Source organism: Numenius arquata, chromosome 2 (assembly GCF_964106895.1).
Source record: "Numenius arquata chromosome 2, bNumArq3.hap1.1, whole genome shotgun sequence".
NCBI lineage: Eukaryota > Metazoa > Chordata > Aves > Charadriiformes > Scolopacidae > Numenius > Numenius arquata.
Window position 1 is genome coordinate 124,000,815 of NC_133577.1, and position 22,758 is coordinate 124,023,572.

General features: G+C 40.3%; 2 protein-coding genes across 3 annotated transcripts in view; one reads left to right on the forward strand and one right to left on the reverse strand.

Moving 5' to 3' along the window:
- Positions 1 to 4,303, forward strand: part of GRM3 (glutamate metabotropic receptor 3) — a 112,044-nt gene extending 107,741 nt beyond the window's left edge. The window contains exon 7 of one of the 2 annotated variants that reach the window (XM_074162222.1): positions 4,230 to 4,303. In XM_074162222.1, coding sequence (XP_074018323.1) covers positions 4,230 to 4,303 — 74 coding nt within the window. The remainder of the gene's footprint in view (positions 1 to 4,229) is intronic. The other variant, XM_074162229.1, reaches the window with a different exon arrangement.
- A 7,817-nt stretch (positions 4,304 to 12,120) lies between these two features.
- ELAPOR2 (endosome-lysosome associated apoptosis and autophagy regulator family member 2) overlaps positions 12,121 to 22,758 on the reverse strand; it is a 105,016-nt gene continuing 94,378 nt past the window's right edge. The window contains exons 17-22 of the mRNA XM_074168054.1: positions 21,668 to 21,764; positions 20,170 to 20,271; positions 17,754 to 17,880; positions 16,809 to 16,987; positions 15,643 to 15,808; positions 12,121 to 12,365 (exon numbers count right to left, since the gene is read on the reverse strand). Of these exons, the coding sequence (XP_074024155.1) occupies positions 12,306 to 12,365; positions 15,643 to 15,808; positions 16,809 to 16,987; positions 17,754 to 17,880; positions 20,170 to 20,271; positions 21,668 to 21,764 (731 nt within the window). The 3' untranslated portion in view covers positions 12,121 to 12,305. The remainder of the gene's footprint in view (positions 12,366 to 15,642; positions 15,809 to 16,808; positions 16,988 to 17,753; positions 17,881 to 20,169; positions 20,272 to 21,667; positions 21,765 to 22,758) is intronic.

Consider the following 22,758-nt stretch of genomic DNA (forward strand, 5'->3'; position numbering starts at 1 on the left):
TTTTAATTCTCTCATACTGTGGAATTAGCTTAGTCAGAAACCATTTGGATTCATGGATAGTTTTGTACAGAATTGCATTCTGGAATTCAATTTTTTATTATAACAGCTGGATAATACGTGTGTGCACAAGCATGCATACAACTGAAGACATCTTCAGTGCACATCTTTACATTAAAAGCCTACTTTTTCAGGTTTGTGAATAGCTTTGAGACATTAAGGAAAGCATAAAAATCCAGACTTACAATCTCTTGCTACTTCATTGTTTAGAAAGGTGGCCCCAGCCATTTACTTTTCCTGCTTACACCTAGCTAAATAAGGGCTGTTCATCTTTGTTGATCTTTTTGGACTGTGACAAGACATGGACCTGGGAGCAGGACTAAAAGGTCCATCACATACAATGGAAAAAGCCCTATTGTTTCCATCCAGGACAATTATTTGGGAAAATAACACAGAGAATTCATTATGTATCACAGCAGCAACATTTTTAAGAAGTAAAATTTTCCCTTACTCCCTTCCATTAATTTGTAAGTAATTTTCAATAAATTTTCATGTTTTTTTAACTGCTTAGTCATTTTTAAACCTCTGAAAATGTTGTCATCCAGATTGATTTTAATCCATGTCTAAAATATTCCTCTCACAAGTCCCGGGGCTGTCAGCTTGTTTTTATTTTGGTCTTGATGATGTTTTCATCAGTCAGAAACTGCTTAAGATGAGACTGATCAAAATCAGCTCCAGGGCATTCTAGTAAGAGCAACATCCGAAAAGCTGGTTCTTGTTCATTATCAGAGCTTTAGAGGACAGGAGTACCCGAGTGGCTCGAACAGGCAGCGTGTTTCCTGTCTCCATGGATTCCCACTTCCACTGCACCACAGGGCTGCCACCATCTCTTTACTCCATCAGTCCTTAATGCCAGCACCGTAGTGGGTCATGAACAGCAAATGACTCATGGACAGTTTTTAACACAGTTCTTTGAACCGTGAAAACTGGCCAAACACTGTGAGAAAAGGTAAGTGACACTCATGATGCTCTTGGGTAACGTTAAGTGTTAGCTCTAAATGTGTGTGGCAATTACATCTCTAAACTGAGTATTGGAGGGAGGGTCCAATGGTCAACAACGTAAGCTGCGGTGTGGTCATAAGAGCTAAACTGAGCACCTCATGCAGTTGTCTGAATACAGCTCCTCCTCTTTGCTACATGCTCTGCAGAAAGCAAGTAGAAGTGAATACTTGACTGGTAAGCGAGGAAACTTGTTTTAGAGGCACCGAACTTTGATCATTTTGACATCTGAAGTCTGGACTACAAAACAATATAGGTTTAAGCTAAAGAGAGGCAGGATATATATGTACGTAGGTAAATGACATGTTTTGAATTTATTAAGTCCATAGCCATTTATCTGAATCTAAAAATTCACCTTTGGCAGAGTGCTGCATAAGTTCTGCTTCCCCTGCAGTGTCTTCTTCAACAAGGTGTTTCCCAGTTTTCCTGTGGCCTGTTTTATAGGCTTGGCAGAGGTATTCCCATAAGGTAGGAGGTCAGCACTCTAAAAACTTCCCAGAGAACTCAGGACTGATTTAAGTACTTACATGATTCAGGGTGAGCTTTTACACCCAGAAGGTGTCATTCATCCAAGTTACAGAGAGCTGCACATGGACTTGAGGTCCTCCAGGTGTCCTCCAAAGGGGTCAGAAAAAGAATTGAAGCTACTGTTTATAGCCAGGATGGTAAATTTTCTCTCTCTGAATTTATTTTCCCAGCACTTGCTCCAAACTAGCCTTGATATATGGGTTTTATGCATGACAACTCAAGAGTTGTCCAGCTGTGAGCATGAGTAGAGGAAGTGGCACACAAACAGCAGGTTTGAATCTGCATATTTCTGACTATGTAGGCATGTTGCAAGGTGCCCACGGCAGTGCTGGGCTCTTGCATTTTACTTCTAGGTCTTGGCCTTGGATCATCTAAGCAAAATGAGGGATGGCCAGGAAAGAGGAGATGAAAAGTGTGAATTGCAGCCAAATCAAGACTTCTGGTCATATCACACATTTTTCCCTGCCCTCAATACAAGGCAAAATGGAGGTGAAGGGTCTCCCACGGGTCCAGCAATATTTCAGGAAAGCCCCTGGCTGCTGCTGTAAGACACAACGTGAAACTCAGAACCCTGCAGGGCCAGCGATTAACATCGCCGAGGTCTGTAAGGAAAAGTAAGATCTTTTGTTCAGTCTGAGAGAGAGCTGGATACTCAGTGTGAACACTTTATTCCACCCAGCAGAGTTAATAACTGCCTCCCAGCTCTACAAGGGAGGTACGTGCTGTGGAGGAATCCTGGTAACTGAAAACACAAGGCCATTTTTTTTCTCACCTACCACCATATTTCTCTGTCCAACACTGACATCCTCCTGACCCACTTATCGTAGTATTTGAGCTATTCATCTTCTTCAATGTGTTGGGACTTCAAAAAAACCCTGAAGCTAAAAACGTTCTGGATGGGTGACTGATGTTCACAGAAATGAAACGCTTTTGCCTGTAGTCATACTGCAGCAGGACAGGGATCTGAATCAGGTCTCCTAGGTGGTACTGGTTTTCCTATTTGCCAACAATAAGTAGAAATAAAAATAACAACAATAATAAAAATTTCGGGTCAACGTGCTGCCGTATTATACCCAGCTAAAAATACTGAATGCAAAACCTGATGGTTAATTTTCACAAAATCATAGACAGGATGTTCTGTGCCCTTTTAACTCCAAATGATTACTTTCATATACGTGACGCACAACACATATCCAGGTTGTGAGAGATCAAACTCCATCTACCTAATTCAGAGCAGAAGCTCATTTTTGGCTCTCCTGTTTATCAGGAATATGTCCTGCCCTCTGAGCAGCAGGTTAGTCCAACAGATGTCTTTAAATTTCTCTTGTTAAAGCAGTTCTGTTTTCCATGAAATATTTTTTCAGTCAATGGAAGAATTAGAAATAGTAGCTGATTTGAATAAATAATGATCTGTTCTGAAAATGATGCTGAGCGTCTTTGGAGAATCAGTCTGCAACTGAGACAGTAGCCCGCACCAGTTTTGGAAGACTGAGCATGCCCTTGTCAGCTGCATAAATTGCTTTTTACACTGGATGATTGAGTTTACTAAGTCATTGCTCACTGTGTGTTTTCTTTGATGAAGGCATCACATTTCTCTGGGTCACTGCTATCATTAACCTAATGTATCTTTCAAAAAACGGCTTTGTGGTGCCATAAGCAGAGATGTCACAAAGTATCTGAAAACACACTCCTGATGCCCAATGGATAATTTTAACAAAGATGGACAAACCAGCTTGCTTTTAAATTAAAATCCACAAGGCTTTAGCAGAATGATAATATAACCTACAGTCAAAATACAAATACATTTAGAAACAGATTCTGATACTCAGATTTAATTGTCATATCACTGAAGCAATGAAAATGTGCTGTATAAAATATTAGGCAATGTAGACAAGGGTATCAGAATCTGGCCCTACCCTCTGGATGCATACTGAATCCTGATCCGGAGCTCCTAGAAATGAATGGGATTATGGCCAGAAAATAATCTGGGATTAGGTGAGAAATAATCTTGCTTTCAAATTCAGTTATTCAAAAACTTCTTCATTCCATCCAACATGTACTTAGAATTCTTATTTTTTTTAATTAAAAAGTAGATCAGCACACAGTCCCAATATGCAGAGGTGGATTCTCTCCTGGATTTAAAAATGCATATATTTTATTTCAATAATGTCCATTCCAATTATGTGAAAGCTCAAAGGATCAGACCCAAGCATTTCTTACCAATAAAACACACACAAAAAAAAGATTATTTTTTTTTTTCCTACAGGGATATTTTAACACCACTCTAGCTACATTAATTCACACTAACATGCAAAGTGCTATAAAGTGAGACCCAGTGACCCAGAATCGTCCAAAAACAATTTCATGTATTTTATTCAGACACTTCTTGGAGAAGCTTAGTCAGCCTAAGCGCTGTCAATGGTCAGCAAAGAGAAATCCGGTTCCTCCAGAGGATGGGTCAGCCTCAGATCTGAATTGCCTTGTAGAGCTGCAAGCAGCACCTCAATCAGCTTCACTGCTGACTTTGCATGCTGGTTTAATTGGGTGAGATGTTCCATATCAACATAAATTCTAATCCTACATGTTGTTGCAATTTTTTTTGCTGCCTTGAAGTTGGTTGATTTTCCCCTTTCTTTCTCTTCCAGCATCTGCTAGTATGTATGTACCGACCGTCTGCAATGGAAGGGAAGTTCTGGACTCCACCACTTCATCTCTGTGATTGTGACTTGCAGTTCAGTTCTTGAGTTTTTAGACTGTTAGGCAAAATTTTGCACATGTTGTGCACTCCGGAAAACACCAGAAAACAAAAGAAATCAAAACAAAACTAGTACCTTTTTTTAGAAACAGTGTAATAAATTATTTTTGAGGATTGTACAGTATATAGTGATGTTCTGGAACTTTTTAGACTGATTTTAGCTCTTCTGTTGTTAACGGTTGTAAGGGACATGTAAATAACCATGGTTCACAACGTGCATAGTCCTGCAGTAAGGGAGTGATTTGTTGCAAGCACAGTTGCAATGTTAGGTGACTTCTTTCCTACGAAATTTTTTTGTAGCTCCTTGTTGTAATTAACTTAGACTGCATTTCTATGTTGTATATTACAGTTACCTTACGTGTAACAGATTGGTTTTCTCAGCACAAAACAGCAGTATTAATGTAAAGGCACCAATAATAAAAAGATAAAAGTTTTTCAGCATGGTTTCATTTTTGTTTCTTCCTCCCTCAAGGTCATTACATTTCTCTAGACACCAGGAGAGGTAAAAAGGATAAAAAGTCTGCAGTACTAGTGTGAGCGCACACGTATCTGTGAATGCAAAATCCATATCACATAATATGTGCTTACGATGAATGCTTTGTCAGGGTCAAGTATGAATTCCATCTCCTTAGAAACAAATGCACGTTATTATAGCATCTCACCTGTTATTTTGTTCTTAAAATGTGGGGTGATTTTCAAAAGTGAAAGTGTCTAATTGCATCTCAATGAGATATTAACAAAAAATGTTTTATCACTGGTTCGCTCATTTGGTATGGCTTAATGCTGTCATGCACACAATAGACTGGTGGCATATAAAAAACAAAGGGATTTTAGATTAGGTTGGCAAAGAGTGGCAGAAAACCTGTCAGAAAATTAGCTAAGATTGTTGTATACTTCCGGCCAAAACAAAGCTGGTTCGGTCTGCCTGCATCAACCACAGTAACAGAGACCAAAAAAAAAATTACAAAAGAGAAATCCAGGAGACATTTACACACGTCTCTGGGGTGACCTTTGCATTCAAACCAAACGATTCAAGACACACATACCGGCTACTTAGAGAATTGCAAAATACCTTTAAAGTCTGGCTTTTATAACTGCACTCTTAAAGCTGCCCTCACTCTATTGAAACCATCTGAAATCCTCCCTTCTGCCAGGTCCAAAAAGTCATTAAGGAAACAAACACACCTTTGATTAATGTGTCTGGGCATATTTACCTAAGGGCTTGTTCCTGTTGATCTCATTCCAGCTGAGGTCAACAGCAAAATTCTCATTGACTTCAAAGGCGACACCACTGAGGCTTGAAAGGCAGACACTACAGACACACACTGTTGGATGTACAAGTTCTCTGGAGCCCAGTTCTCCTGCACTTGCAGAAGTTTTAACACATTTCTGGGAAGGTGCAAGTCCTTAGGGCTGAACTGGCAAAGGAAGTAGCTGTTCTTTTGAATGCAAGAATTAAAGATACAGGTTCTTGAAATTCCTAGTCACAGATATATGCTTATTTTCTTTGGATATCCACATGTCCACCTGAACAGATCTCTTGGTGTCTACACTTCTACAACTGGCTACACATGCCACTATTTAAGCCTGTGCATCATGGAGCTAATATAAAAATCCCTGTGACTTTCCCCAAAATAGGCATTGCTCAGCCCTCATTACATGCAGAACCCTGCATTCAGCTTCGTTCTCTCCACAAGCTTTCGAGTGCCTAACGTTTTGGGCTTGGTTCCCACAGGAGCCAAGATTTGACAGTTTGGGAATCTTGCTTTCCGAATCAAGACCCCTTAAAGCATCTCAAGTTGGGCAGCAGCTACATTCATTTGACTTTTGCATGCTCTTTTGTGGATCAAGAGGCTTTCCACAGTACGACAAAAGGTCAGAATATCTGACCATAATGCTGATATCCCTGCACCTACATTACCTTTATGAAGCTCTTAAAAATGCTTGAGCCAATGAGAATTTCTTCTCAATTTTTAAGGCAAGCAACAACCAGGGTCAAATCCACCCTCAGCTGACATTCATTAGTATAAATAGCTACATATGAGCTCTCTTCTCCCTTTGTACTCAGTAGAGAGAAGTAAGCACAATTCCCCTGGTTTATCTCAGACTGCTACTTTACGCTGAGATGAATCTCTCCAAACAAAGCCTAGCAGAGCTTGCTCAGATCACAAAGTTTGCACTGAAAATAAAGGCATTGCGTCAGATGATATTCCACCCCTAGAATCTAAATTGGCGTCACTGAAGCTAATTTATAGCAAGTGAGGATCTTACAGTCCTGGAGTTTTTATTCATTTTGATAGCACTACTGAGAAAATGACCTACTGTCTGTGTCTGAACTGGCATTATGAATACTTAGGTGGTTTGAAAGCCACTTGCATGTGGGTTTTTCATGAGAAAGAAAAAACCCACATGGAGCTCTGAAGTTTCAGCCCCACTGAATGTTCCTGACATTTTTGTACTTTACTTGGGTTTACCTCAAAAGCTTTTCACTACTTCCCATCAGATGTCCAGGGATGCAGATTATCTGGTATTGCCTGATGATTTAAGTAATCCAGTGTCAAAACACAGCAAAACAAAAAAAGGAAAATGTCAAAGTCTGGCAGAGGCTTTTCACACTATCCCGGCATGAAAAATCTCTTGAGAAAGGGATTTTTTTTTTTTCTGTTGTCTCACATCATCATTTTAGTTTCTCTATTTAGAACAATTTATAGTTTTTGTTCCTATTTGCGTAAAACTTGGCTTTTGAGTATAAAACTCTTCTGGTCTCTTTGTTGCTCCCATCATGTATAAAGATTTGAGTAATTCACCTCAAAGCACAGTGGGTCCTGTCATGGTTCCTTGCCTGGTGGAGGGAAGCCCCCAGTACCTTGGCTGTGAGCCTGAAGAGTCGTCACACTGTTCTGAGCCCTGCAGGCAGCCAAGCAGGGGAAACGCTGGGGCCAAGAGCAAGGCTTAACCCAGCATCTGTGGCACGTTACTGCAGGCTGTAGAAGAGTTTATTTGTCATTCAGAAGCCATAACTTCAGGGTACCTTAGCTCTCTGACACAAATCAAGAGTGCAGAAAGTTTTGTGAAAAAAATGGTCATTTTTATTTATTGGCTGAGTGGAAAAAATAAGACTCAAAAAATCATCACAGGTCAATCTGAAGTAAACAAGGTTTCGGGGGTTTTTTTTGGTCTTTGTTCTTTGGGGTTTTTTGTGTAGGAGAGCTGTTCCTTTTTAAGTCTTGAGAGAAGTTTGAAAGCAAACCCAAAATCAAAAAATTTTGTCTTCAAGTGATTGTTTTTCCTGAATTAATTGAACACAACTGGTTTCAGTCATACCCAAAGAAATTCCAAAAGGAATTGTCCTTTCAAATTGAAAAATGATCAAAACTTACTTAAAAAAATATCATGTTCTACCTGAGCAAAACAAATCCCAAAATCAGCAAATGTCCAAAATACCCTGACCCCACCCAGAAATCTCAGCTCTGGTGAAAGAACTGCAGTCCTTCACCCAAATAGTACACTTAGAGTAAGGGAGACCAAAACAAACCCGTAACTCATCATCAAACGCAGTCTGGCGTCCATGATGTCATCACCTCCTCATTATGGTCAAAGTCTGAAGGAAGAAAGGCAGAAGCTGTTTATCCAGAGCCACCTCAAAGCTTCCCACCAACGGGCCAAGCTGCGAGAAGGAAAGAGGCCAAGGCCAGGCTGGGCTGGTTTTGCAATAGGAAGGGGATGGAAAGGAAGCGAAGGCTGGGGGGGTGACCTGAAGTGTTAATCTTCTCACTTCTCCTGCCTCTGAGGAAACGGCAGGGTCAGAAAGGGGCTTCTCTCTCCCCAAAAGTGCTACTTCCCTACACACACCAACCCCTCCTTTAGAGGCAACAACGGCAAGCCAGATGAGGACTTTCTAGCACGTTGCCATTTCAAATATGGAAGGAGGTGAGGGCAGGAATGGGCTGTATATAACAACAAAACTCTCAGAGGTCTCTCTTGCATATCTTTTATTCGAGCAAACACACATCCACACAACCTTGCTTTGGATTTTAAGTGTTGATAGAGCACCAGACTCACAGTACATGGGACCTTAGAGTTTTCTTCCTGATGAGGTCCAACAAATCCAGAGAAATAACCAAGACACGGTGGCAGCTTATGATCAACTCAATTCTCACGTCTCCCTCATTCCTGCTGCACGTATCCAGTGTGGGCACAGGCAGCCAGGTGACTGGGGATGTCACCATACCTTGTGACACACACTGTATATTTTAGGATGAGCCTGACCTCATTTTACGTCTGTTCCTACCTCCTTACATCCTTGCCAAAGAAGCACAGTTCACAAGCGTTCAAAAGCAGCAAGAAATAAAAACAAGGGGATTCAGTGAAAGAAGCACACAGGGGGAAAGACTAAGAGAGAACACCATCAAAGAGACGCAGACCTTCCCAAGATTTCTCTTGAGGTTATCGCTCCCTATTACGTTACCTAGAATAGCTATTTAAGGCCTCCATGCTTCATGATACAGACCAACCAGCAGCATTCCTTGCTTAGGAAGAAAAGTCATCCCCATTGGCGTGTCAGCACCAATTGTAGATGCTTTTACTCTTACATTGAAGCACTTGTGTTGGCCACTACTGGAGATGAGTCATCAACCGCTGGCTCCTAAATGGCAACATCTGCTGCTATCTTGTTTGATTATAATTAAATATCAATTTTATGGGTACTACTGGCTCTGGCAGAACAGACCAACCAAAACCTGCAAACTTTCCCCCTTACTAACAACGAATCTCAGAACCTCTTTTTCAAGAGCAAATAGTGAAATCCTGTCTTTGAACAAAGATGACAGGTCCTTGAAGCTACTCAGTAACTTCCCATTATGGCTCTAAGACACTTAATTTTCCCCAAGCCTACACTCTTAATCAATCGTATTATATGTCACAAACATCAGCCAACATAATCAGAGCCAAGATAGAATACATTCTTTGCACATTTCCCCCCTAGCAAGCACTGTCAAAGCTGAGACAATAACATTTGCTAATTTGCCAATAATTTATACAGAGACACTACTAAAATGTGCTTAATCCTCAAAGAGATTCAGTTGCTTGACTCCAGATTTCGAAGAAAAGCATGCAAATGCAGCAATAAAATGCATTCCGTTTAATCAAGTGAACACATAACAGACTGATTCACATTGTTTTATGGCATCAAATAACAGTTTCTGATGTGATTCCATGTGGGAGAAAAGGGGGAGGTTGCTGTAAGTATATTTTGGCAGAGTACTAGAAGAGGTCACACACAGCTGATTTCTTAATGAAGTGTTAAAGGCTTCCAAAATTTGGCTTTTATGGGAAAACGGAAACTTCCCTTCTCTACTATATCATTAACAGAAGGCAAAGAATAGCAGAAGTCAGCTAAAATATGCCAGTTTTCAACTTGCTTATTTGTTGGAAAATGCAATTTCCTTATTTTAAGGTAAATAAAGTCTACAGTATTGGTTTGTACCCCATTATGTTAGCACTGCATCAAATACACTATTAGATTGCCTGGAAGAATTTTCAACAATATCACGACAAACCATTTAGAAGCAGAGCTGAGAAGGGTCATAGCAAAGTCTGTCAGAGCTGACAAAAAAATTTCCACTCTCTACTTTATTTGGAAAATAAAAGGGAAAGAGAAGGGAACCAAACAAACCCTCTGTGGTATGAAGTAAAACTAAACATAGTTCATAAAAATTAAGGCATTTTGACATTACAGAGATATGGATCTAGTGATGAAAGGAAAAATTATGTTCTGGAGAATTAACTGTAATTATGGCTTGGAAAACATATGGAGAGAGAAGGGAAAAAATTAAAGGAGATGTAGACAGATGCAATTTGATGGCAGTGAAAAGCTCTAGCCACCACTGCAGACCTGCAGTGTTCAGAAAAGGCTGCAGTTCCACCAAACATCTCAAGTCCAATATTTCAAATATATTTTCACTTTATTTTATGAATGCCCATCAGATATATATCTTTGATGCTACAGCACACTAGTTGAATAAAAATCATCAACATAAAAACCCTCTTCATAAAAGATCCAAGAAGTGAAATCCCAAAGCCATAACCATTTACTCCGTGAGCATATCATCTTTGACAACCATATACAAATGACATCATGACAACAAATACAATGTACAATAATAAGTGTGCAATGGTACAAAATATACAAAAAGGAATGTGTATTTAATATACATTCAACAATACCCCATAAAAATCTTTGTTGGGAAAGTGAAGTGCCTTTTCAAGAACAACAAAAAATGTACACCACTTCAGTTAAGATGCCTGAAGTATCTCCCATCAAAAGAGTAAAGCCTGTGTTCTTTGACTGGAGATATAAAATAACTGAGCTGAATTTTTCCTAACAAAAAAAAAAATAATCTAAACTTCATAAAATTTTTGTCCACATCTATAGTATAATAAAATATTTAGAGTGCAGAAAATTAAGTTTAATTTAAATTTTAGTTAAAAGTGGGCCCTCTTTTATTGATAGATCTAGCTCAGTCATATAAAATCAAAAATCTATATTCCATATAGTAAAAAGACCATTTCTGCCCATGTGTTTTGTCTGGTTTTGATGCATTCCACAACTCACATAATTTTGCTACAATGAAAATATGACTCCGACCAGAGGTCAATACAAGAATCATTTGTCATTTTCTCCTGGCTCTGTACAAGTCTTGCATATTTTTACTCAAATATTTTTTGCCTAAGTTTCAGATTCCTTTGAGTTCGACCTCAATGGGAATTTCAGGAAATTATTACAGTGGATATTATGAAGATCGCATGCTTATAATGTGGCTGATTTTACGAGAGTGTCCACCTAGGCTCCAGTTTCCAAGACATTTTGTGCCCTTCTTCTAAAGCAGGTACTTGTGTGGACAGCAGAAAGCATTTAGATGCTGAGCTGTGCAAGTACATAAACCATGCTCAGCTCTGCTGGGCATCTGTCCTCGTTCCTTGCATGGGTCCAGGAATACAGGTGGCTGAGTATTTCTAATAAGCCTCCTAACTGACAAAGCTGATCCCTGATTTCCAGAAGTAGAGATTCTTCCTTTACCTCCAGACTTCAGGCGTTGTTGGTTTGTAACCCAGGGAAAGGTGACATATTGGCAGCCCAAGGGAGGGTCCTGAAACTGTCAACAACCTTTCTTGAAAGGACAAGATTCCAAAGAGGGGGACGAGTGCAACTTGCCCTGTAGGTATCACTTTCCATCTCTTTATAGAGTTTGAGCCTGCTACTACCTATAAACTCATGGGCCCAGACCTACAATTCATACAACAGCAGTTAACACATTTAAATTTAATAGCACCAGGTTTTATCCCAACCATGATGGCCATGACTCAGGCATCACAATGGGTTCAACTTGCAGGTGCAACACCATGCCTCTTGTATTAGAGGCCAACACAGACCATCCAGCTCTTCAAAGGATTAAAATCAAAAGTACTCTCCAAAGCTCAGAACTCACCTGATGCTCATTCCAAGTACCATTCACAATTTTGATTTTAAGAGAGACTCATAACTATGCTACTAAAGGACAATCCACAACCTTTGCAGGAGGTTTCAGGCCCCTCTGAAAATCAATTCTTATGAATAAGAGTAGAAGGAGTGATAGGAAATGAACGGTACCTATAAATCATATGGCATGCCTGAGCAACGCCCAGGTGAATGCAAAAAATTCATGTTATTTGCAGTATGTATATCTCTTCCTGAGTTGAATTTCATTCCCAGTATGGAATCCACGCATCTGCTTTCTTTTTTTGGCAAGGTACTCAATCACATGGTAAGGCAATCCAATTTTCTGGTTTGCGTCCTGTCTTCTTTCCTCCTAAATGGCCAAGTATTTCTCACCAAGATCAACACTACAATGTGTGCCAGAATATGTTTAAAATATGGTCCTGTAAAAATAGAAATTAGGTTTGTTTCTTTGAAGGCAGCATTAATTCTTCATATATTCTGGGATCTCGAAGACTTCAGCTGGACAGATTCAAAATTATCTTCTTTTTCCTGCAATAGAAAAGACAGGTTCCCATCAACTGGGATTGCTCAAATTCATTCCAACATTTACTACAGTTACTTCTTCTCTTAATATCTCCAGAACAGCCTCTGCCATAGACTTCACTTTATTTCTACCACAGTCATTAAGTGCACAGTTTGACCCTTTATTATTTAATAACACTACTAATTCTGTAAAAAAATTTGGAAAATCAATAAAATTATGCCACATACATTGTTCATGGTACTTACTTTAGAGGGTACAGGGAAAGTTTGCATTTCATACTCACAGTATAGGACAGGTATTCAGAGCTGGGGAATTGCAAAGCAATTGTATCTATGGTTTTATCTATGGTTATTATTACTTATGACTGTATTTCTTACAATAAATAAAATGTTTGGAGCAAAGTCTGTGAATGTGACCACCACTGTCTCACTCCTGGATTCCCATCCCAACTCCTTCTCTGGGAGACCCACAGGACAAAAAGAGTGTGCAAATCATAGAATCATAGAATGGTTAGAGTTGGAAGGGACCTTAAAGATCATCGAGTTCCAACTCCCCTGCCATGGGCAGGGACACCTCCCACTAGACCAGGTTGCTCAAAGCCCCATCCAGCCTGGCCTTGAACACCTCCAGGGATGGGGCACCCACAACTTCTCTGGGCAACCTGTTCCACTGCCTCTGCCATCTTAAAAATCCTCTGCCATCTTAAAAATCAGGGTTGGAGGGCTGAGTTTTCTTTCTGTTGTTATTTGCCAGGTGACAGCCTAGGCCATCGGGCAACAGGGCAAGAAGTGTGGATGTACGTGTTACTGCTGTGCATGAACAACCCAATGGTCCGTGCAGAAGTAATGAATGAATGAGCCCTGATAAAACTACACACTAGAAAATGCTTCTTCTTGCCCTGTGTACCTTCCTTTTATACTTGTTGATGTACACAAACAGTTTGGAAGCTATGTTAAACTAACCTCATGGTCTGACCTTTAAAGCCATCTCCCTCGATCGGGACAGCCTACTGCAGACACGAGAAAGAGCAGGGGAGAAAATTGTCCTACGCCAGCCTGCTGCAGAGTGTATATTTCTTGTTCTGAAGCACCTGGTATTGTTATGCTGGAGACAACAGATGGAACGAGAACAGCCTCCAATCTGAAGCAGTTTCATAATGCTTTAACTTCTATATTCTCATTAGAGATAACTGTCATTTCTTTCTATATTACAGGCCTAGCCCTGAACTCCTTGGGTACTCAAAACCACTAATAGCTTCCTGAGATGTTTTGCTTCATAGAAATGGCATTGCCTGAAGCTTGAACATATAGTTAGGATACTTCAGATTTTTTTTTATCTCTCAGATTACATTTCTCCTCTTTTTCTCCCCTATTTTCCTCCATATATTTTTTTTTTTCCGTATTTTACATGCATATGCAGCAGGAGATAAATTTCCTCATCTTTGGCATAAATGGAAACTGATGCCTATAACATTTGTTTTGGAGAAATATATATTAAATTCCTGTTATCTGCAGGGATACAGGACACAGATTTCAGTAAGCTAATGAGGTACTGGAAGCTGAGTTTGCCGGCTATGATTATCTAGCAGAAAAAAAGGAACCAGCTTAGAAATATCTGACAGACTTGTTTAAAAAGGAGAGAATACTCAGGGAGCCTGCTACAATGATATAGGAACTTTAAAAAACTCTTTTTGAGTCCAAACAGGCATTCCAGTGGTCTGAATACTAAAGTACTAAAGCTTCCTTTAAAGAAAAAAAAAGAAAAAAAAAAAAAAACAAACCAAAAAACAACCAACCACTTCTCCCAAGCTCTGGTCTCTATACTTCTAATCAGGAAGGAGCCAGTGGTTGGTGCTGCAAATGGAGTCAGCAAAGCTTTTACACTTATCAGGCATTCAGCAAAACACGAACCCTCCCCAGCAGCACTGGTCATTGTGCACAGGCGCAGCCAGCCAAGCCATTTCACGGAAAAAAACCCCATCATCAGTATTTAAAAGTCAGTCCCTATAGGATTCAAAATGGAATCACCTCCCATTTTTGCAACACTGCCACAAAAATTTGATGTGATTTGATTTTATCTACATTTTCAATATTCTCAGTATTGAATTAAGAATTAATATTGAATTTCTGCCTCTTTCCACAAGGAACGATATTGATTTTGCAAGACAAATAGTCAGGCTGGGGTTGAGGGGAAGTTCCGCATATTAGCTGTGTAATGGTAACTTCTCCTAGGAGGGAGATCTGGGGAGCAGGTAGTGTGGAAAGAGGACAGCAGTCTAATAAAAAAAAAAAGTCAAAGAACAAAGAGAAGAGAAAAATAAGGGAAAAGAAAGGAGGCACACAGGTTTTAAATACATTGCATTCAACCACAGAAAGGAAAAAAAAGGAATACAAGAAAAAAATCTCAAAATTCAACATTCTAAAATACTATTTGGACAAGAAATAAGAGACTTTTTGAAATACATTTTTATTAAGATCTTTTAAGAAACCTTACTGTTTCGAAACAACCCACTTCAGCAGAACTGTTTGAAAGGGAAAATGGCATCCACCTTTATCCTGTTGATCATAGATACCCCAGCTGGACTCCCTTAAAGACAACACTACCCTTCCCGTAGACTTCAAGACACGGGGAATAAAGACCAAAGTGCTTGTGGGATCTACCATCTGATGGTCCTCTGTTGCTCCTCTCAGAAAGGACACCAAGGACCTTTGTGCTATGAATTCAGCCGTGCAACAACCCACGTCACATGTGCTGCAGAAAAAACGCTTTTTGCTGTTGCTACCCACTGAAATGGAGGAGGTTGCTGTGTTGGGTAGCAGGCTATCCCTGATGCCTCCTCTTCATCTGAATCCTATGGTACTCAAAATTATGGTTCTCAAGTCAGCTGTGAAGCCAGCCCAGGTGAGCTGCAAGCATCTTCCCAATGTTAATTTGCTGTATTTATAACAGTTCTGTTCACCTCAGAAATGGAGGTGTCTGGTAGGAACCCAGAAAGAGAGGTTCTCCACACCATTAACTGCTCTTCTAAAGTATCACCCATACAATAAGGAATGCTACTGAAGCATTCCTTATTGCAGAAGAGGGGGCATTTAATCAATACCCTGCAACATTTCCTATCATTATCCATACGGTGGATTTCAGCAGATCAGCTATGGACTGGGTGATGTGTGTGTGGGAGGCTGCACAAAGCACTGTGCAAATTAGCATCACAGCCTCATCAGGTCCACTAATATAAAAAGGTAATAATTATTTTTAGTATTAATAGTAGTAATTACTACTCACCTTCGTTGCCAAGGACTTGAGCTTCCCCAGCAGCGACTGCTTATTTGAATATACTATTTCTTCTTCATTATCTTCTCCTTCCATTATAGCACAGCTGTCAGCAGCTGGCAGCTCGCACTCTTTTGAGTTTGCTGTCATCACTAATTTGGAATATTTATACTCCAGTCTGAAAATATAAAGCCAGACAAGCATAGGTTTTTTTTTTTACAAATGTCCTTTATTCAAGATTTTTGTAATTCAGATTATCCACAGTCCTTCCACATGGTTACCTCTGAGGTATTTACTGGAAATTAAATATTTTTCAATCATTAAAAGCATGTAACCAGAATAGTATAAACAACACACCAAGCTCCTGCTCTCCAGATTAGACATCTATCCTTATGAAAGATCCATGTTCTCCCAAAAGACCACAAGTAGGCCAAGAGGATTCCCACACGAAGAAGTGCAACCTGTGTGCTGGTTGGGGCAACAGCAGGTCTGACTCCAGCCTGTATCAGAATCAGCACCACACTCCTGTCCAAGGAGGCTATGGTGGAAAGGAGATGTGTAACAGTGTGTGGTAGGAGGCAGCATGACGTATCATGACCATGATACAAGAGTCTACATTCGGTGAAGCTGGATGTGCTAGGGGATGATGAAATCCCGTGGAGGTGGAATAACATTTTGAAAGTTTATGACATGGGATTTGGGAAATGGAGGACGATGGAGATGGGGAACAGTCGGTATGCTCAACCTGAAAAGCAGGGATCTTTTGAGTATGCACCAGACATGACCTGCCAAAACAGACCTAAGCAATATACAGTCAAGAACCTTATTTTAACCCAGCTGAAAGGGACTAATTAGACATCCTTTTTGTCTTCAGAACTTTAGAAAGCTGTGTTACTTCAGGACCTAAGGCCAACTTCAAACTCTTGGGCGTTAAAAAGGCAGTTCCTGTTGGGAAATTATGCCGTAACAAATTACCATGGATTTTCTATGCTTTCCTCACTAGCATTTTTGATAGCCACTGCTGGGAGAAGAAACCTCAACTTGGTGGATTAACAGACTGATTCAAGATGATATTTCTCATCAACGTCGTCATAAGATCAGATCCACGAAATGTCTTTCTGTTCACTGCATCGAGCTTTTGGCTTACTTTTATACGAAACATGATTTGCAGTACTTACTTCTGGTTCTTCTTCCAAAAATAGCAGGTCAAGGCTATGAGCAGAACAGCTGTGAAAGCACCAACACCAGCTCCAACTTTTAGCCAAAAATCCACTGTTTCACAAGTGCTGGTCCTTTTTTCGGGCAAGGGAACCCCTTTAATGCAATGCTTTGGCTCATTCCATACATACAAGGTTTCCTTTCAAATGGGAAACAAAAAAAAAAACAAAAAGTGAGCTTGTAGGAAAATAGAGAGCTATTTAGAGTTGAAGAAACAAGCTGTTTTGAGCTAGAAAGGTTAAAAAATGTTCTTTTCAATGAAAGCAAATGAAAACGTACTTCAGGTTTTCAGACTCTAGGTGGAGTCATACATTCTACTCAATTGTCCCCCTGATTGTGCCTTCAGGTTCAGACATGGAAAAAGGACTTCCTCCTCCGTATTGTTCTTCAGCTGGCACAATATGGGTTGGACAGCCATTGTGAATGTGTTGTGCCTGCGCTGGAGCTGTTCATCAACAGGACAGTTCCAAACCTTCCTAATATTTGACTAGAGAAGGCAGCAGCAAAAAAATTGCAAGCAAGGAAGGATGACTTTCTGAACTGAAATTCTGAATCCTGTCCTAGTCTGCCGTTGATGTTTATGGCTATTAAAGGACTGAAGTCCACTGTGCACTCCATCCTTCACAAATAACTCTGGGACATGCATACAGAGTTCATGTCCCTGCCCACTACAGCTGGTCAGCACAAGCCAACTCTCCTCCAGGAACCGTGCTGCCATTGGCACAAATATCCCTGAGTCTCAACACAGCACTTCACCAATAAGACTTGCACCCAGCCAGCTCAGAGCCTGGACTGAGACTTCCAAACTCTACCTGCACTTACACCCCAATTTGCACACTGGATTTCAACAGAGTCCAAGTTATACCCAAACGAACCCATCTGACTCGGAGACACGGGTCCTCTACCTGAAATCCTTTTTTGCAGGCTCCCTCAATCTCGTGGTAGTCTTGCTCTGTGCAGAGAGGACAAGCTTCTGCACTTTCCCATACAAAGTAGAAAGTGCATCCATCACAGGTGCCTGCGGGGCATGAGCTAGGAGGAAAGAAAAGCTTCGTTATCGGTTATGAAACACCCTGGGATTTACGTCCTCACTCCACATTCTGCTTCTGAAGACTGGTAACAGTAAGTACAACAAATGGGTAAACACCCCTCAAGTCTGCAGATGGTAAAATCTTGGGGGAAGAATTTTTCCCAGTCTGTAAAATGCTTTCTCAAGTGAAAACAGATGTCGGACTGCCAAAAGTCTAAAACAACCATTCAGTTCCTGGCAGTGAGTGCTACTCACTCACCTACGATGAAGAGAAGAGAAAGAAGTAAGCCTTGGGGACCAGCAGAACTACTCCAGTGTTTCAGCAGCACGGAAAAGCCCAGCACGCACCTCTATCGCTGCTCTCCTGCACTGGGTGACTGTTCCACATGAACGCTGCTATCTGGTTCCTGCTGCTGTTCTAACAATGTCTGGGTGATTTCGTCCATATGGAATGGACTTGTTCTTTCATGGTTAATTACTAGAAGGATGTTCACCAGTTAATGAAGAGATAACAGCTTCCCTTAGTCTAAGAAAAACTAATGACCCTATTTTGTATTCAGCCTGCAGAAGAAAGTTGTACTAGCATGGCAGGACATTCACGCAGTTTTCGTTACTGACAATTACATCAGGTTTAACAGCAGCAGTGGCCAAAAGTCCATGCAAGAAGCTAGGTCATGTAAATGTGAAATATACCCATACAGAAAAATGGCTTTAAAGTTTTTTTTTCTCTATATCATCTGGAAATCTGTTATCCAGATCCAAAAAACTGAAAGATCCATAGCCCTAAAAGCCCATTCTGGCTTATCGTGATTTGAGTAATTAACAACTGTCCCCTCTGGATTATGGAACATTTTTCCAATGGCAATGGGAAAACAGACCTTTCTCCTCAACCTCTTTCATCTTATGTTGTAACTTCATGTGATACTAAACACCATGTCTGGAGGATCAGGGAGTTACATGCAGTGTTATTTGACATGTATGAGACACCTCACTGTTTGAAAACAGCTGTCTGACTGCTGAGCTAACCAACGGGGGCTAGGAACGGAGAAGTCAACAAGAACTGAGATAAGGTACGCCATGTCAGCTGTGTGCCTTTTCTGCCCATGGTCACACTTTTAAAAGCAAGGTAGGTTACTCCTCCCTCACTACTGGTGAGTTATCACAGCTCGCCTTGTGTTTAACCTGTAACACTAGAAGGACACCTGGAGGATTTTCACACGGCAGCTGACAGTGGCTTGTTGCCCAGCAAATTCTATAATACGTCAGGTCCCTAAGAAACTGAGAAGCATCTCCGAAAGTGTTCAAATATAAATCACTCATCCATCACCTGTGAAGTAGATGCCTCTTTGCCTTCATTCAGGTGAGCACGGTTTACCTGTCCAAAAAGGGACAGCGATCAAAGAGGATCCCACACTTCTTGTGCTGTTAGTTTTTGGGAAGAGGACTTAACTTTTGGAAAGAAGGATGAGTGAGAGGGCTATCAGCAGTTTTACAGTAACGTCCAGACAGACTAAGATGGGCCTTGATAGCGAAACAGGAGGGTTATCAGAGTTGAGGGCAACTTCTGAAGAATCACAGAGTATTGCTAAAAAGTAATATTCTTTTACTGTTTTTACCCTGAAACTTTTCAGGTGCAGGCATAAACAGGGCTTTGGAGGACAGAAGCTTTTGGAGTCACTTGAATCAGAGTGAAGGGAACAAAAAGTCAGGCAAATTAAACACAACTGGTACAAGGGGTCCAGGATACAAACTGGAGTGATGAGACACATACATAAATACACATAGAACTTGAACTAGACAGAGTCAGGGTCAGAGTTATATAAGCACTGCAATAGCAGATTTTGTAGTTCCTAGGACAGGTTGCTCTTCTTAAAAAAAAAAATCACTTTGTCCACAGCCGCTGCCGTAGATCAAGGAAGAAAAACTACCTCTCAAAGCCCCAACTAGGCAGTTCTAATAAGGCAGCCAAAGATCAAAATAAGGAACTGAAATAAAGGAGAAGTGGAGACAAGAAAACGTCACGACACTTTGGTTTGGCTTTAAGCTTGGAACAATCTGCCCAAGTCTAACCTCACACCACACAGCCTAAATACAGAGCAGTTGGTCTGCTGGGAGATAATGGACACGCTGACCTTCACTGAGGAAAAATGACTGAGACCTCCTGGGTGGCTGATGATGTGGGAGACAGCACTCCTCATTGCCATTAAGTATAAAATTATTAATGAGCTTTGTAAAGATTAACTGAGGAGAAAAGGCTTTTTGGCACTACTGGGGTACAAATACTTAAATACCTGGGCACAGAAAGCTCTCCTTGGTCTGGTTTGTTGGGGTTGCATCTCATTGTCACAACAGTTGCACGGCCATTTTCACAGGAGGTTGTCACCATTGAAGACCTAATGTCAAACAAGAGGAGAAATGTAATACATTTCCACTACAGCAAACACATGTTGCACTTTCATGGGTGTCTGTCCATTCATGCTACTGCAATACTAAAGAAATACCCTTTACCACAGCACTTTTGCCTTTGTCAGCTGGAAGTAAAAAAAAAAAAAGAACAATAGAAGCAGGGTAGGTTTCACCACTTCATCTACATCTCAAAGTGCTCTGAGATGCCGTTCAGGGAACTGCTGTGTTTTTCTAGCTAGTTTGAATTCTGCTGAGTCAAGGAATAAACCTGCCTCACAAAACAGAACAGAATGATTAGAAAAGAGAATTGCAGGTGCTGTGGTTGGCATTACTCTGCTGGAGAGTTTATGTTGACTCCCTTCTCTCCTAGTAATCGGAGAACCACACTGTCCTGAAAAGACACAAGGCAAAGGGCATTCAAAAAATTTTATTCCAACCCGACAGCCTTTTCAGACCAGTTCATAGTATTTCACTGAATTTTCACTGAATTTCACTGAATTTTTAGAGTTGGAAGGGACCATAAAGATCATCTAGTCCAACTCCCCTGCTGAAGCAGGATTGCCCAGAGCATGTCAGAGCATGTTACTCAGGACTGCATCCAGGCAGGTCTTGAAAAAGTAGGTATACTTTTTAAGTATACTCAAAGTAGGGTCACTGATGGTTCAATTTTCAGAACCAGACAGTATTTATCAGTAATTTAAGTATTCACATATGCATAAAGTGTTGATATCCAAAGTGCTATAGCCAATTAAGATCTAACACTAAAGGCAACACAATCTAGAGAGCCAATCAGCAGAACAAATACAGGTGCCTTAAGTTAAGCTGAATAGCCTCATAGGCTCCGGAGTCCAAGCTTAGAAACACAGTCACATGAATATACCAGCATGTAGACATCTTAATTGAAGTGATCTTTTAGCAAATTCTTACCCAAGCTGAGGTATTCTTTTTATGGAGGAAAGTGAAGAATAGGAAAAGCACAGTAGTAATTGTCTGGACAGTTGGAACAATTATTTTTAACTTCGATTAGTTCATTTTTGTAATATCAAAGTAAATGCAAATGAACGTGAAAGAAAATATGCAACGGGAAGTGGACATATCAAAGCCATGTATGAGAAATTATGAAAAGGAACATGACATTGGAAGTGGCACCTGGGCAAATAAAAGCTCTGGTATCACTCTCTACAGATCAAACATTACTTAGATTTGAGTAAACAGTGTTTGTTGATTTGATAAGATGTTCTTCAACCTGCCAACCAATATCAGCCAGATACTGACTAAAGTGAGAAAGATTAAAGGTGGATTAAAGATCTCCCCTCACAGTTTTAGTTTCCTTTAAACAAATGCAGAAATTTGATGTACCAATAAACAGTATTTTTTACCTACTTGTAAAAGAAATGTACATCAGGTATTTTGCTTGGAGAGGGAGGAAACATATCTATCTCAATGCTGATATTTTCCAGTGTTGTTTCAACAGTAGCTCCTAAAATATGAGAAGGAAAAAAAAAAAAAAAAAGGAACAAGCTAAGAATGGATTTCTGTGATTTCTCAGGGGTTCACATATAACATTTCCTCAGTCTCAAAGGTATGAATCTCACTTAATAGAATTTAATGACATTATACACTTTATTCTATTCTAACTAAACTTTGCAGATTTGTGTGTTCCTCAGACAGTCTGATTTACTCATACAGCCATAACTAAAAAAATTCATAAAACAACACCAGTGTCAATAAGTTTTACTCTTTTGCATGAATATAAAGCAATCACAGGGTATTACGGAATCATACAATAATTTAGGTTGGCAAAGCATTGCTGAAGATAACTGATCCAACCAACTGCCCAAAGCATACAACTTCAATGCATAACGCTAACACATCATAACCGTGTAACACCCTGAGCAACCTGCACTACTGTGGGAGGGAAAATGAAAGATGCAATGACAAGATTCAGAAGGATTATGGAGTTGTAGGCAAGCCCTGATGGCACATTTTGGAACAAATGACAGGCTGGTGTGTGGAACAACACAGGTTACACAGCCCTGTGTGGATTTTGGAGAAGAGCTGAGAAAAAGGAAGATTCAAGTAACTAAAGTTCTTAGAGATCCTTCCAGCCCCATGAACCAAAGAAGACAGAAAATATTGGTGTTGCACTGCAACATTGCAGAAGAAGAGCGAGCTGTACAAATGGGACAGGCTGCATCCTTCTAGTGAGGTGAAAAATTGCTAGAACAAGAAAAAGTGGTAGCAGCCAGCAACTGGTGGGAAGATGGGAAAGACTGTAGAAGAGAAGTTTTCCACTTATTCTTGCAACAGTGCAGACACCGTAGCTGAATTCTTCGGACTTTTACTTGACTTTGACTTCACTGGCATTACATCTGGGAGGACAATTCGCACAGCTGGAAAAATCCATGTCTGGTTATAACCCTTTTAGGTAAATATGGTAGATAACAAAGGTGACAATTTGCACTAGACTTTAC